Source organism: Panthera leo, chromosome A2, assembly GCF_018350215.1.
Source record: "Panthera leo isolate Ple1 chromosome A2, P.leo_Ple1_pat1.1, whole genome shotgun sequence".
NCBI classification, from domain to species: domain Eukaryota; kingdom Metazoa; phylum Chordata; class Mammalia; order Carnivora; family Felidae; genus Panthera; species Panthera leo.
The window spans coordinates 126154982-126172371 of record NC_056680.1 but is presented as its reverse complement, the minus strand read 5'-3'; the positions used below and the strand labels follow the sequence as shown (position 1 = coordinate 126172371).

The 17390-nt window shown below is 38.1% G+C and overlaps 1 protein-coding gene across 4 annotated transcripts in view; it reads left to right on the top strand.

Moving 5' to 3' along the window:
* ELMO1 (engulfment and cell motility 1) overlaps nucleotides 1-17390 on the top strand; it is a 530544-nt gene that overhangs the window by 168815 nt on the left and 344339 nt on the right. For all 4 annotated transcript variants that reach the window (XM_042922198.1, XM_042922210.1, XM_042922218.1 and 1 more), the window contains exon 7: nucleotides 6101-6136. In XM_042922198.1, coding sequence (XP_042778132.1) covers nucleotides 6101-6136 — 36 coding nt within the window. The remainder of the gene's footprint in view (nucleotides 1-6100; nucleotides 6137-17390) is intronic.

Below are 17390 nucleotides of genomic sequence, written 5' to 3'. Positions count from 1 at the left end.
CTGAAGGATGTGCACAGTGTAGTCAACCATCCCACAATTGTTGGACATTTGTATTGTTTTCAGGGTTTTTTCATGATTGTGAACATTCTCTAATCAGCTATTCTTCTAGTAAAATCTTTGTGAGTATTTAAATTACTTTGTTGGAGTACAATTCCTGATTTGGAGGATATACACATTTTAAAGCTGTTTTAAAGTGAGAACAGCCTGAAGCCCACTGAAACGTCCTCATTTATACTTTACCACTCATGTAGAAACATGTCCATTTCTAACACCCTGGCCAAAACTGGGCTGGTGTTCCCTTAGGGATTCTAGCTTTCCTAAGAAAAATAGTAGTGAGATAGCGGAGGGGTTCTCACTAATCTGGGGAATTTATAAGCGCTTTTTGTTTTTTTGGTTCAAGTCATTTCTCCAAAATTTGGCGGGATTAGGAACAGTGGAAAGAGTCCCATAGTTATTTTAGAGATATGTAAACCTCTTAGGTAATTGTCATAAAAATAAACAATGTGAATTGTATAATTATTAGTCCCCTTCCCAATCTGTCATACATATGACACAGATGTATGTATAGCTCTGTGTGTTTTCACTTATAAGAGATTTGTTGTCATCATTCATTAACAGACAGACGGTTTCATATGAAACTTTCATTAGTCACACCATTTTCTCCTGGCCAGAGTAAGAGCTGTAGCCATTCCTTAGGAGATGTGAAAATTGATGTATGACTTGAATTAAGCACCTGAATGATGTCTTGGCTCTGATATTGCCTACCACCCACAGTTGACAATGGATTTACAGATTTTATTCATTTGGCAAAGTGTGTATTATTTGAGTGCTGAATATTTATGACACCAGGTTAGGCAAATGGGAAGAGGTGTTCTGGGGGCGAGGGGGTGGGGAGTATGTGTGACCTTTTTTTGATGTTTTGTCTTCACACAAAACATGACTTTGTTTTTTGAAAGTAACTTTGTTAACCTCCATGGACATAGATTATCAGCTCTAACATATACTCTTGTTTCTAAGAATTCGATGTCCCTTATAAACCTTGGCTGTTTTGGAAGGTCCAAGCCAGGCCAGATTGTCAGTGACTCAGTGACTGGAAGCTAAGCACAGGTCGCAGAGTGCATGCCCTGCACTTCACCTTAGACATGAGGCCCAGGGAGGAGCAAGCAGCTCCCAGGACCACAGAGAAAATGCTCTGTGTGCTCTGTAGGCCCCAGCTGTGAAGGCTGCCCAGTCTCCCCACATCCTTCTGCCTGATTTCTTGGAGCCTGCACTCAGCAGAGCTCAGGGAGTTCCAACTGGAACAGCCCTCCTGGGGCCCTGCCAGAGATTTACATCACAATCAGAGGGGTCAATCATCTTGTGCTTTGTCAGCCATTGTGTGGCAGAAAGTTCCTTAAACTGGACCTTCCCCCTTCCAACTGCTCTAAGTTTGTCTCTGGGTCTTTGTCCAATTGTGCAGTCATAGACCAGCAGACTCTAAGTCAGGGGTGGGTGATGGTCTGGTGAGGCCAAAGAAAAGATCCGGAGAGAGTGATCGATCGAGGTGCACAGGTTTATTGGGGGAACTTACAAATAAGGAGATCAGAAGCAGTCAACTGGAGAAAGAGTCTGCTGCTGGGATCTGCGTGCCGCAAGCTTTGATAGCGCAGCAATGTAGCTCAACAGCTCTCTGCAACCTTTCCCTCCTTGCGCAGCCAGTGTTCCAAGGGGATCAAGGCCTGCCCATCTGGACACTCTCTGTTACGAAGAAGACACTCTGGGTTGGGCACCCCCAGGAGCCCCTGACCTTAAAGGCTGAACAACACATTCTTCCACACGTTCTGTTTGATGGGAATATAGAGGGAGGTGGGACTCTACATTCTCCAGAGAGTTACTAACAGGGACATTCGGGTGTACTTGCACAAACTAGCTATCCAGCATCCCTCTGGAAATGGAAATGAGAAGGGGTCACGCAGCCTGTTTTAAAGAAGAGATTATCTTCTTCTAGGAAACAGAATGCCATACCTTGAGCTCAGGTGAGAGGCCTCTGGCCACTCTGAAACAGCAGCCTTTCTAGAACCATTTCTTTCTGGTCATGTTTCTTCCTTTCCTTCCTTCCTTCCTTCCTTCCTTCCTTCCTTCCTTCCTTCCTTTCTTTCTTTCCTTCTTTCTTTCTTTAATTTTTTTGGAGTGAGAGAGTGCATGTAAGCTGGGGAGGGGCAGAGGGAGAGGGAGAGAGAATCTTAAGCAGGCTCCACACCCAGTGTGGAGCCCAACGTGGGGCTCAATGCAGGGCTCAGTCTCACGACTGAGATTATGACCGGAACCAAAATCAAGAGTTAAATGCTTAACTGACTGAGTGACCCACGTGCCCCTTGGGCATGTTTATTTTAAAAATGACTATATTGAGAAAGAGAGAAAGAAAGAGAGGAGAGAACCTCAGCCAGAGACATCAACAATGAAAAGTTAGCCTTCTCTTTATGCTTAATCTGAATCAAAAGTGAGGAGGCTGAGAAGAAACACCGGTCAGGGAGAACCGTCCACGGCCAGAGTCTGCTATAGCAGGGGGAACACATATAAAAACCTAGAGGTGTTCAGGCACTAGGCCAGAAAGCTATCTTGAAAAGTTGTACTGGTAGGTTTATGTATTATACACACACACACACACACACGCGCACACAGATACACACCCCACATACACGTTTATTTTGAACCAGTGCTGTTAAAAATAAACTGAGGCATATGAAAATTTTTAAGAATTTATTTGACCAAAAATCAATTGGAAGCTGTCAGTGCCAAACTGGAAGTGGTTAGGTTTCTGCTGCACCTGTGGCAGGGGGAAGACTTTTATAGAGAAGAGGTGGAAGGAAAGCACCTATTTGACTGGCTGCAGCTTAAAGCCTCATTGGGTGTTCCTGATTGGTTGTTCTTAGATACCGGTTTTTTGTTTTTTCTTTTTATGTGTGTGTGTGTGTGTGTGTGTGTGTGTGTGTGTGTGTGTGACCCTGCAGCATTTACAGGCTTAGATTTTGGTGTGCTTCTAGAGGCTTCTGGCCTTATGGCCACCTCAGTTAATGGCCTCCTTGTTTAGTTAACTGAAGGGTCCCCTACTAAATGGAAGAGTTGCAAGATCAAGTTTGAACATTTGTGTCTGTTGTGTCCTTTAATACAGATATCTAACTCCAGGTAGCGCCTTGCACCAACTTTCCTCTTGTTTCCTAATCTTTTTCCTTATGGAATAATCCCTTTTTAAAAAATTTTTTAAATGTTTATTTATTTTAAAATGTTTATTTATTTAAATATTTATTTTTGAGAAAATAAATACATGTTTATTTATTTTAAATGTTTATTTATTTTTGAGTTTTTTAAAAATGTTTATTTATTTTTAAATATTTATTTTTGAGAGAGAGAGACAGAGTGTGAGTGGGGGAGGGGCAGAGAGAGCTGGGAAGACACAGAATCCGAAGCAGTCTTCCGGCTCTGAGCTGTCAGCACAGAGCCTGATGCATGGCTTGAACCCACGAACCATTAGATCATGACCTGAGCCAAATTCAGGTGCTTAACCAACTGAGCTACCCAGGCGCCCACCTCCCCCACCCACCATGGAACTATTCTTCAGTGGTTCCCTTTCTCTCATGATTTTGGCACCTTTTGAGATTATATATCAGCCACTTTTAGAATATCCTTCAGTTTGGGTTTGTTAAAAGGTAATTCATTAAAGGTGCTTTTAAGAAAAAGATAAAAGCATGGCTCTCATACAGATATAAAAATGAACATATGTTAAGACATTTTACTCATGTGACATGAGGGAATGAGGCAGATGCTCTAACAGTTTCAAAGGAAAAGTCAAAAGGGCACCGATTTATATGGAGCAAAGGGTTGGTGAAATGAATTGCAAATGGAGACAACCTGGATTTCCGCCTGCAAGGAGGAAGTCCATTAGAGCACCACATGACAGGACAAAGTATATATATTCATCAGGTACCTACAACTTAGAGACAACAGGGCTGGAATCTGCTAATTCAGAAGAGTTTGCAACGGACACTGTACAGTTTTCCATTGGAACAATTTTTTTTTCTACATGTTTATCCTGTATTGTTTTCCTGTTGTAAACCCATATGATACGTCTTTGTCTGGAATATTAGAGATGTTTGTGTGTGGTTTTGTTTTTTTTCATTGCAACCTATTGATGGCACATGATGTCTTTTTGTCTTGTTACTCGTGTTCACTTTGACTTAAGGCCCTTATAATAGTACCTTCCAGATGTCTCTACTGTAACAGTTTTTTGTTTGTTTTTTGTTTTTTTTTTTCTTTTGGGTAGTTACACCACAAAAAATGGGAAACAGTGTAAATCAGGTTGGTATGTTTTCCCCCAGAGATTTGGTTCTGCAACAATACCAGCACACCAGTCTTTCAAACAACACGGACTCATTCAGTCCTGTTTAATTCAGGAAGCTATAATCTGTCACTATTATTATTTATTTTGGTGCTTGGTTTGTCCCAGATTTGGTTGTCCTTCTGACCTGTCCTGTCCTTCCCATTATTTTTTGAGCATTCATTACTTTCTGGTGCAGTGACGTGTTCCAGGGTTATCTAGATCTTTCCTTGTCTCAGTCCCATCAGGAGTCTTTTTTTTTTTTAAATTTTTTTAACATTTATTCATTTTTTGATATAGAGAGACAGAGTGTGAGCAGGGGAGGGGCAGAGAGAGAGGAAGACGCAGAATCTGAAGCAGGCTCTAGGCTCTGAACTGACAGCATGGAGCCCGACGCGGGGCTACAACTCACGGACCGTGAGATCATGACCTAAGCTGAAGTCGGATACTCAACCGACTGAGCCACCCAGGCGCCCCAAGGAGTCATTTTTACAAGGAGCTCAGTTCCTTTTAGTGGACAGTAGTGTCCTAGGTCTGCCCGCCTGTGACCACCTACTACTTTCACTCTTCCCACTGGCTTTTTGAAGGAGGAGGGTGGGAAGGAAGCTAATTTTTTTTAAAGACAGATAAAGGAAAGGGATGGGAGGAAGAAGAAGAAGATGGCTGTATACATTTTTACCCCCACCTGACCCCCAGTTTTACCAGAGACTAGATCTGATCTCCTTGTGGTCAGTTAGGTTTCTCAAGTGGTTACATTTTATGTGGATGAAAATGAAACTTAACTTTATCTGAAGAGCCAAATCATTCATCAACCACTTACTAAGTATCTGCTCTGCATGTGCCTGACATTATAGTAGTGAGTCACAGTGTCAAGCCCCTGCCTTCAGAAAGCTGGAAAGACAGTGAGGTGCCCTACCAAAGTCATACAGCTGGTGTTTCTCAGTGAGTGCAGATGTGAGTCCCACCTTCAGTCTGGTCATGTGGGGGAAATCGGAGGTCAGGGAGGCTTCCCAGAGGAGCCAAGAATCTGGTGAATTTGGAGTAGAACTTAGCTAGTTGGACACGTTGGTTAGAGGGAAAGGGTATTCCAAACAGGGAAGAACATACCTAGAGCCAGAGATATTTGGCAGACTGGAGGGATGGGAAGTGGTTTGAGAGGATGAACATCACTTGTTTCCTTATCTTCTTGACCCCAGGTTTTTAAGAAGCATGATTGCCCTTTCTTGCAGACAAGATTTGTCTATTGCACACTTTTTTGCAGGCTGCCATCACAGAGTTCCATCTGTTGTCCAAAACTATTGGAGTCTATTATGATGTCTTTTTTTCAAAGAAGCAATCTTTTCTCAAGAAAAGGGAAAATAGAATTAGTGGGCATTTTCCCAAAGAAAGATAATTATTTCTTCATTGTTCGGCATATACTTAAGAACTGGTCTAGTTTTGGGCTCTACTTTTTTTCATCAAATCTTTACCCATTTTGATCCAAATGGAATGTTCTTATTGCCTTTATTCAAGTAAATGCAATAGGTTGGTTGCAGTAGTTTAATCTCTGCCTTTTGGTTGTTTCTTATCATTAGAGAATACCAATTTGGTACTTTGAATAATGTTTTGCAATAAATAAAGTCTTGTACATCATGGCAGTTAAATCTTCCCTATGTCTAATCCTGAGCTCTCTTCAAGATATATTCTTTGTGTAAAAATTATTGCTTTCAAACATACTCCTCACATGGTTGTTTTCAAATTTTGCAGACGATACCAGAAATTGCAGAAGATCATGAAGCCTTGGTAAGAATTTATGATCAATTAATACAGATGATGTAATACTTCCTTCTTCTTTGCATAATTAAACCCTGTCCTCTGACTGATTGTATAACTATGCATCTAAATATTTTAAGTGAGTGATTTTTTATTCTTTGTTTCATGTTCTTATTAACAGGTTTTTCAAAAATTTATTTCCCACTTTTTTGCTTTGTGGTAGAAAGGATATTTTATGTTTGTGGCCACAAAATGATTACATCAGAATTGCTATCCTTCTCCTAGAGCAAGGCTAGGCATAATTTTATGTACTACTTTAAACAAAAACTTCCTTTTTTGTGGCCTATGTGATGTTCAAAGTCAAAAGTCTTTGATTTTCTTCAATGACTTACTATGAAAAAGATACACATTAAAAAAACATTCAGGATTGAAGTATGGAATGAAAATTATTTACTTTGAGTCTCAGAAAGTAGTCATCTGTCAAGTGAATTGCATGTTAATTGTGTATGGAGATCTCAGAACTTCTTTCTTAGAGTTCCCCGCGCCCCCCCCCCCCCCCCCCCCGTCACTGCCTTTCTTATCCATTAAACAGGGTGAATCCAAATGGGGCCTAGCAAACTCTCTACAGTAGGCAGAACAAATTTCCACTTCACCAAGTTGTTAAGCAGATAATTTCATTTTGAGAAGCAAGACTGAACAGTATCTGAAAATGTGCACCTTATTTTTTAAGCCCTCAGAGAAAATTCTGACCACTTCAGTGTTCAATACTGGTCTCAAGTCATTCATCTTCCCCTACCCTTCCCACATAGAAAAAAGCGTATATTCTCTTCAGTTATTAAATTCTAATGAAGCAAAAGGTACTACTGAGATTTGAGGGTAAATTTTTTTAAACGTTATTTTGAGATATATGTTTGCGATAGTGGAAACACTTAATGGTAATGGAAGCAGAAGCCATCTTTCATGAGAGTTTGTTCTGGGCACTGTCTCAATGTTTACATTCATTACTTTTACACACTCATATCTGACACATAAGACCAGTATAATGAGAATTATTGCCTTGATGCAGAGGTTAAAATCAGGTAATGGAGCTGGGATCAAACCAAGTTTTTCTTTAACAACCTCATGCAACTTGCTAATGTAGAGGAAGTTGGGGGCTCTGAAGCCAAAATAATTTCTTAAAGTTTATTTGCCAATAGTTTTAATCACTTGGTATGTAGGGATGCTGGAAGTGGGATTACACATTAACCATGATTTTCATTTATCAAATGTAGACAAAATCAGTGCTCAGGGCCCTCGTTCTGGTAATGGTGGAATGTCTTAATTAGACTTAATACAGATAAAAATGGTTAAATCTGGACAAAGTAGTGTGAACAAAAACACCTAAAAGCAACTACTTGAAGGAACTGGATAACCCCCCAAAGTAGACAGAAAGAGGGTGGTCAGTTCTTGAAAGAACATAATGGGTCTCAGATGAGATTTGTGTGTTTGTAGCTTTTGCCTGAGGGTACCCGCTCATCCAGTTAGCACGGGGCAGCAGGCAGCCTTAGTCTTGGTAAGTTACTGAGAGGATATAGTTTGGGGGCTGGCAGAGCAGCTAGATTATTAGGGGCAACCTGTGAAAGAAGAGAAGCTCAGAGGGTAGGAGACCTCATTTCTACAGGTTCATATAGATCCACCTATAAAATCTGCCCAAATCAGAAGCATGAATGTACATGTGTGAGTGTGTATGTGTGTGAGAACCCCAAAGGACCTGGTAAAAACATCTACCGGGAGTGGAGAGAATTGAGAAGAGATTTAAACTGCTGCTGTTTGCAGAATTTGGAGTTTGATTCTAGCTAGGTTAATTTCTGCTCTAACAAAACAGTCTCAGAAAAACAGAACTGGATTTTGAGACTTGACAATCTTTTATTCCCAGTGTTCAGAATATAACAAAAATTACTAGGGGCGCCTGGGTGGCTCAGTTGGTTAAGCATCTGACTTTGGCTCAGGTCATGATCTTGTGGTTTGTGAGTTCGAGCTCCACATCAGGCTCTATGCTGATAGCTCGGAGCCTGAAGCCAGCTTCAGATTCTGTGTCTCCCTCTCTCTCTGCCCCTCCCCCACTTGTGCTCTGTTTCTCTCTGTCTCTCAAAAATGAATAAATGTAAAAAAATAAAATAAAAAAATTACTAGATAAATGAACAAGAAAAGATGACCTATTCTTAAGAACAAAATAAAGCAGATAGTAGAAACTGACCCTGAGATGACCCAGGTGTTGGAATTAGCTAATGGAGACTTTTTAAAATGTTATTTATTTTTGACAGAGAGAGAGAGAGAGAGAGAGAAGGAGGGAGGGAGGGAGGGAGGGGCAAAGAGAGAGCGAGACATAGATTATAAAGCAGGCTCCAGGCTCTGAGCTGTCAGCACAGAGCCCGAAGCGAGGCTTGAACTCACGAACTGTGAGATCATGACCTGAACCAAAGTGGGAGGCTTACCTGATTGAGCCACCCAAGTGCTCTGCTAATGGAGATTTTTAAAGCAATGCTTATAAACATATTAGAAGATGAAAGTATTAGTATAATGAGTGCACAGATGAGGAGTCTTAGCAGAGAAATGGAAACCATAAAAAATAACCAAGTGGAAATTATAGAACTGAAAAGTATAATACTTAAAATGAAAAATTCACTCTATGGGAGTTGAAGATGGAAGAAGAGACAATAACCTTGAGGATGAATCATTACAAATCACCCAATCCGAAGAATAGGTAAAATAAATAGTAATTGACCTGTGAAATAGAAATAATTGGTCTAAAATACATCTAATTGTGGTATCAGAAAGAGAGGAAAGAGAGAATGAGACCAGAAAAATATTTGAGGAAATAATGACAGTTTCAAAATTTGTTGAAAAATATATTTATAAAGCTAGGAAGCTCAGTGATCCTACCTGGAATAAATAGAAAACTATACCTGGAAACATCATAGTCAAACTTCTGAAATTTAAAGATAAAAAGGATACCTTAAAGGCAGCCAGAGGAAAACAACTTACTACATTAAGAGAGTAAGAATAAGAATGAGAGCTGATTTCTCATTAGAAATAGTGGAGGCCAGAGAGCAATATTTTAGAAGTGTAAAAAAAACAAAAAACAAAAAACAAAAAAAACCCCACACAAACCAAACCAAAAACAAAGAAAACCCCACAAAAAACAAAAAACTTGTCAAACCAGAATTCTTATCTAGTAAAACTATCTTCTGAAAATGAAAGTGAAATAGAAACACTTTTAGATAAAGGAAAACTAAGATAGTTCATCATCAGCAGGCATACACTACAGGAAATATGGAGGAAGTTCTCCAGCCTGAAGGGACATGCATTAGATAGAAATTGGGCTCTACAGGAAGGAGTGAGCAACACTGGAAATTACAGATATGTGGGTAACTAGAAAAGACAAAATACAGTTTTGTCTTTAAAATTTCTCATATTTATTTACATTTGTAAAAATGTTTATTTATTTTTGAGAGAGAGAGAGAGAAGCAGAGAGAAAAAGACACAAGATCTGAAGCAGGCTTCAGGCTCCGAGCTGTCAGCACAGAGCCCGACACGGGGCTGGAAGTCAGGAACCGTGAGATCGTGACCTGAGACAAAGTCTGACGCTTAATCGACTGATCCACCCAGGTGGCCCTCATATTTCTTTAAAAGGCATATGGCCATACAAAGCTAAAAGAAGTATAACTCAAAATCCAATAGAGGAATTAAAAGGGACTATAAAAAATATTTGCAGAAAAGAAGGTAAGGAAAGAGAAACAGAACAAAACACAGCTGAGACAAACAGAAAACAGATGATAAATTGATTGGCCTAAACCTAATCATATCAATAATTAAATTAAATTTAAATGGACTAATCACTGCAATTAAAATATTTCAGATCATATTTGAAAAAGCATGACCCAGCTATGTGCCATTTATAAGAAATGTATTATAAATACAAAGGTGCATGTAGTTCAAAACTTGAAAATACATACATGTATATGTGAATAATAATAAATTTTTTTTTACATTTATTTATTTTTGAGAGACATTGGGACAGAGCGTGAGTGGGGGAGGGGCAGAGAGAGAAGGAGACACAGAATCTGAGGCAGGCTCCAGGCTCTGAGCAAGCATTCAGCACAGAGCCCAACACGGGGCTCGAACCCACAAACTGTGAGATCATGACCTGAGTTGAACGCTTAACTGATTGAGTCACCCAGGTGCCCCAAATGCGAATAATAATAAAACTTAGTTGTTTTATCAATAGCAGACAAAATAACAATTCAAGACAATATTTTGTCAGAGATAAAAATAATTCATAATAAAACATGGTTGCGTTATTAGGAATACATAAAAGTGTTAAATGTTTATGTACCTAATATAAGATTTCAAAATACATGAAGCAAAAAGTGACAGCTAAAGGGAAAAATAGACAAATCCGTGGGGCACCTGGGTGGTCCCCCAGCTAAGTCGGTTGAGCATGCGATTTCAGCTCAGGTCATGATCTCATAGTCCATGAGTTCGAGCCTCGTGTTGGGCTCTGTGCTGACAGTTCAGAGCCTGGGGCCTGCTTCGGATTCTGTGTCTCCCTCTCTCTCTGCCCCTCCCCCACTGGTGCTCTGTCTTTCTTTGTCTCTCAAAAATTAAAAAAAAAAAAAAGACAAATCCTTAACAATAGCTGGAGATTTTAACACTGTCTTCTCATTGATAGGAAAACTGGCAAAATCAGTAAGGGTAGACAAGATTCGACCAACGTTGTAAAATATCTTGGGTCACCATTTATATAGAGAGCATCACATTCAACAATAGCAGAATACATATTCTTTTCAGTGTATGTGTAATGTTCACCAAACAGACCATATACTATGCTGTAAAAAGTCTCAAGAATTTTCAAATGATTGAAATTATACAGATTACATTCTTTGACCACAAGGAAATTGTATTTTAAATCAGGAACAATAAATTTGCGGGAAAGCCTCAGATGTTTGGAAATTAAAAGACATACTTCTTTAATACCCAGGAGTCAAGGAATGCACCCAGGTGAAATTGCAGTATATTTTTAACTGAATGATAATAAAATATAATATAGCAAAACAAAATTTGTGGATGCAGCTAAAACAGTGTGTAGAGGGGAATTATATCCTTAAGTGCTTATGTTGGAAAAGAAGAATGGTCAAGAAAAATCAGTGATCTAAGTTTCTACCTTAAAAAGGTAGAATAAATAAGTGTGAATTACAAAAGTGGGAGGAGGGAATGAAAGGAGTAACTATCCGTGAAATAGAAAACACATAAATAATAGAGAAAATTGAAACTAGAACAGATTATTTGAAAATATTTAGTAGGAAAAAAGAAGAGAAAAATCCAATTGTCAATACTAGGAATAAAAGAGGGAATATCACTACAGAATACACTGAAAATTAAAGGGAAATAAAAGAATGTTATGAATAACTTTATGCCAATAAATTTTAATCTTTAGATACCAAATGTGCCAGCTAATGAGACTAATGAACACTGGTGCAAAAATCCCCGGCAGCATATTAACAAATAAAATCAAATGATATATAAAAAGGATAATACATTGTGGCCAGTGAAAGTTTATCCCAGAAATCACTCAATGTTTGAAAAGCAGTCACTGTGATTCAGTGTTTAGTAAAACAAAGGAGAGGGCTTAAAGAGAAAAATGATCTTAATAGATACAGAAAATAATTCATAGATACAGCAAAAGCACTTCATAAAATCCAGCATCCATTCATAAAAATTCTTAGCAATCTAGGAATAGAGAGAACTTCCTCAACCTGATAATGAGCATCTACTAAAAAACAAACAAACAAAAAAACACATCATACTTAATGTTGGCATACTGAATTCCTTCCAACTTCTGCCCTTTTAAAGATTGGGAATAAAGCAAATGTGTTTGCTTTTTGCACTTCTGTTACATTGTGTTGGAGTTTTTAGCTATAGCAATAAATCGAAAGAAATAAAAGACATAATAATCATAAAGGAAGAAGTAAAACCATAGAAGACATGATTATCTGTGTAGAAAATTGTAAATCTATAAAGAAAGTCTTAGATCTCATAATTGAATTTAGCAAGGTTTCAGGATACAGCATCAGTGTATAAAAGTGATGTATAGGTATGCATTAATAGCCAAATGAAATTTTGAAAATTTCTATTTACAAAGTGGCAAAAATTATAAATTTTTTAGGAATACATTTAACAAGAGACATGTAGCATCTCTTCACTGACAAATACATGACTGAAAGAAATTGAAGGCCTAAATAAGTAGAGAATATACCGTTTCTTGGAAGACACACACATTGTCTTCAGTGCAATATTCAGTGCAGTAATATTCAGTGCAATATTATTTTTTAAAAAGAAATTACAAACCAATCTTAAAACTTAAAGGAAATGTTTAGGACCTAGAGTAGCCAAAACAGTTTCGAAAAAACAACAAAGATGAACCAAGTTGGAGGATTTCATTAACTGACTTCAAGACTCACTATAAAGTTATTAACACAGTGTGATATTGGTATAAGAGGAAAGATAGATCAAAGAAATAGAATAGATTCCAGAATTGATCCACAGTTAAATTTTTACCAAAGGAGTGAAAAGAACGTTGGCACATTCATGCTATGATCTGAAGGCCAAGGGAATGTCTACAGGGTGATTTATAAATTTATAACCTTTTATGTATATACTTTTTACCACATACAAAAAAAAAAAAAAACATTTGGAGAAATTCAAAGGGCAGGACAGAACTATATTCATTAACTTTGGGAATTAAGTATATATTGAGTATGACTTAACAAAAACTTTAAAAGTGGCCTTTACTTGCATCTCTTCTCCACTTCTGCCTGGCACCCAATCAAAACATTTGGAAGCACTGTTCTTTTATAAATTTAGCAGCTTAAATTGAAATGCTTCAAGATTGGCTGAATTTTGTTGGAATGAAGATGGTCTCTACTGAGTTGATGAGAAACATTTAGTTGAATCATTCCAGCACACATGGTGTGTTGGCTGTGACATAGCTCTCGACCAGCATGTAGTTTGCAGTCGGCTTAATCTGTGGCAGTCAGTACTGCAAAATCTTTAGCTTAGCACTTTATAAAAAACAAATAAACCAAACAAATAAAAGTGCTTCTGCACGTGCCATGTGCTTGCTTTATATTTGTAACCCTTTTAGCCTTGATCTTTTGCACGCGGCATTGATTTCAGAGCCTTGGCTCCTGCCCTCTCTCCTTGGAGCGTAAGTCAGTCCTCTAGGAGTGAGACTAAACATCTATGTCAGGGTTCAATAAGGGCTTTTATACCTGCATCATTTGAAATTAGGTGATTGAGTTCCTTGATTTGGAATGTAATAAAATTTTAGGATGGCCATCTTCTCCTTGCAACTGAGGGTTTGAGGTTGAATTTTAAAAAAATTCTCCTTCAAAAAAAAAATCCTCCCTCATGGAAACCTAGTATGCCATCCAGCGACCAGTCGTAATGAATTATATTTATGTTATATATGCACTATATATATGCTATATTATATTTGCATGTGTATATATATTTTTATATTGTAATACATAACATGTATAAATATATCTAATCACATACATATGTTATATAGAATATATTAAATAGAATATATATGTTCTGTTCTATAGTATAACCGACTATATATGGTCTAATAAAATATATAGAATATGTTAGATATATAGAATATATAGAATATATTCTATAGATATTCTATATATTTTATATCGATATAAAATATCTATAGATATTATATATATCTATATAGATATATATCTATAGATTTTATATCGATATAAAATATCTATAGAATATCTATAGAAACTACAAAGCACATAAAGAGGGAGAAAGAGAGCGAGAGCGAGAGCGAGAGCGAGAGAGAGAGAGAGAGAATCTCAGGCAGGTTCCATGCTCAGATTTTTATATCTATATAAAATATATAGAATATCTATAGAATATATAGAATATGTTAAAATATATGATGTGTATAAATAAAATGTTATTAGATAATATTTCTACAAAATATGAATATCAATAATATAACATGTATATAAAGTGTTATTAGATGGACCAAGGGAGCGATCCCTGCCGTGGACACCTTGGTGTGTGATATGAAAGAAGCTTCTCTCACTTACCAACCGTTCACACTAATGGAAACTACAAAGCACATAAAGGCCTATCGCAGTGGCAGAAATGGTGCTCCACCTCCTTAACAACCATGGAGATTAAAATCCTGGCCCCAAAAGCAGATTGGAGATTTGAAAACCAAATGATACACTTTCTCTCTGTCTTTTCTCTCAAGTCCTTGCAGCCTGTCTGAGAAGTCTGTGGGCAGAGTTCTAGAGCATTGGAGGAAGCAGGACAATCCTAGATGTTACTCAGGCCACTTGGATTATGGGCCCATTGAGCAGGGGACAGAGTCATTTTTCCTTCAGATAATTAGAGAGCATAAATATAATTTATTTCTTGTTTCTAAGGCAGTTAAGGAAGACTAATACTATCTCTATTCTCAGCCTCAACTAGCTCCAGGGAATATAAAGACAAGTTTGATTCCAAGAGTGTGTGCTTTCCTTTTTCACTGCCTGTCCCACTGCTCATGCTGTTAGTGACAACAGTGAGGCAGTGTTTTGCCTGTATGGAGGCCATGGGTGCCGTTCTCCAATGTCGTGTATATGGGGGACTTTGAGCCGTTGAGATCTTTTAACATGCCAGGCATAAGCAAATGGCAACTATTATATGTTTGTTTTCCGCTCTTTTAAGTAAAAAGGAAAATAAATTAGCAAATAGTGTTTACTGATAATGATATGGTAAAATAATACATTAGCTAATATTGTTTACTAATATTATACATTATTATGTAATAATGTTTTCACAGTAATACTGATACCAACATACTCTATTAATAAATCTTGCTAATTGTTTTTATACCTGGCTCTCTTATTTTCCTGATGCAATTTACTTTTTTTTTTTTTTTTTTTAATTTCACTCAAGCTAATGTCTGGATTTTGTCATTCATTGTCTGTAGAATGAGTCATTTCTGGAATTCTTTTTAAAATTTGACCTTTCTTGCTCCTCTTTTTAACACGTTTTTCATCCTTCTACTTTTTTTTTTTTTTTTTTTTTGGTTCTGTCCTTCAAGTAAGTTTGAATTTTCTGGTTTGGGACTTATTTTGGGGGGCACACCATGTAAGGGGCCCCTGTAAGATTAGTATTGCCAATCTGTGAGTCAGAGAAGCCTTTGAAAAAAAGTATTTCTGGCCTGCATGGGTTGGCTTTCCTTGCGTTCCACCCCCCCCTCAACCCTGGCTCCAAGGACAGAGAATATTTGAAGGCAAACATTTGAAGATCATGGGCTTTGCTTATCTTTCTAGAAGATCACTTTTGCATAATGATCATAGCTAACACTCACATGTTGCTGTATATATACACCACACCCAAGCTTAAAGTGTGGTAGCTTGTTCTATTTCCCCAAAAATCCTGAGTGATCACCACCACCACCACCACCACTGATTTTTTTTTAATAAAGAGTGTGCATGAGCAGAGAGAGGGGAAGAGGGAGAAAGAGAGCGAGAGCGAGAGAGAGAGAGAGAGAGAGAGAGAGAATCTCAGGCAGGTTCCATGTTCAGTCCAGAGCCCAACATGGGGCTTGATCTTATGAACCATGAGATCATGACCTGAGCTGAAATCAAGAGTTGGATGCTTAACCGACTGAGCCACCTAGATGCCCCACCACCATCATTTTTAATAAATGAGGAAACTGAGGCACAGAATGTATCAGTAGCTTGCCCACTTAGAATTGGAGGGGAAAACTGCTATCTGACTCCTGAATCTGCACACATAATCATTTTTATCTATTTTTATCTGTTGCATCTCATCATCTCTGATCTCTGGGAGCTTTGGATCATGGTCTTCTGAAAGCCGTTGCCTCTTCTGTAGGTTTCTTTCTTGCATCACAGCTTGGAAAGTGATGCAGAATTCCCAAGGCCATTACTGAGGCTGGGCTGAGAGAACTGGGAAGAAGGGAAATTATGAAGCCATTTTACTTTGTTTTTTAACGTTTATTTATTTCTGAGACAGAGAGAGACAGACATGAGTGGGGGAGGGGCAGAGAGAGAGGGAGACACAGAATCAGAAGCAGGCTCCAGGCTCTGAGCTGTCAGCACAGAGCCCGAAGTGGGGCTCGAAATCACAAACCGTGAGATCATGACCTGAGCCAAAGTCGGTTGCTCAACCGACTGAGCCACCCAGGCGCCCCATATGAAGCCGTTTTAAAAGAAACATCAGCCTCAGGCACCTGGGTGACCCAGTTGGTTAGGCATCCAACTCTTGGTTGCAGCTCAGGTCATGATCTTCTAGTTTGTGGGTTGAAGCCCCGCGCTGGGCTCTGCGCTGACATTGTGGAACCTGGTTGGGATTCTCTCTCTTCCTTTCTCTCTGCCTCTCCCCTGCTTGCTCTCTCTGTCTATCAAAATAAATAAATACGTAAATAAATAAACAAACAAACAAACAAACAAAAAAGAAACACGAGCCTGTTTTCTATACTATTAACTGAGAATAGATGGGAAAATTCAATCTAAACATTCTATGAGACTTTGTAGTGTAGCAATTGTATATATGAGTTTACAGATTCAAATTCTGAACTATATTTTTTAAAAATCAAGCACATGAATCTGTGAGGTTGCATAGTATGCAGAAATCCTGATGGGCATAATTCAATGTACTTGAAGACAGTACTTATCTTGACAGTTAATGTTTATTATGATGATGATTTACAGTAGAGGTGAGTTTCTGTAAAATATTCTGAGTGTCTGTTGAGTGTGGTTTTGAACGCATTAGAAACTAGGATATTGTCTGATAAGGGTCATGGGTGGAACTGTTTGTCTCATCTCTGTTTTGATTTCTAACTCAAACATTAGACCCTTCCTATAGCCTTCCAAATCACAGCAAGTCTACAGCAAACAGTCATTATTTCTACAGATATTCTATAAAGACTATTAATAAAATGCTGTCCAGGGTAACAGAAATGAATATGCTTACTTACATATATATTTGTACCTATGTGTTTGTGTGTGTGTCTGCACTGACACACACACACACACACACACACACACACACACACACCCCACTCAAATCCTGTGCAAAGTGCTAATACTCTTAATAGAATTATTTATAATTATTAGATACCGTGAATAATGAAAGAAGCACATTGCCCTCTCTTGGTTACTCTAACTTTCATTTGCTGAAAAGCTTTTCTTTAAGTTATCAT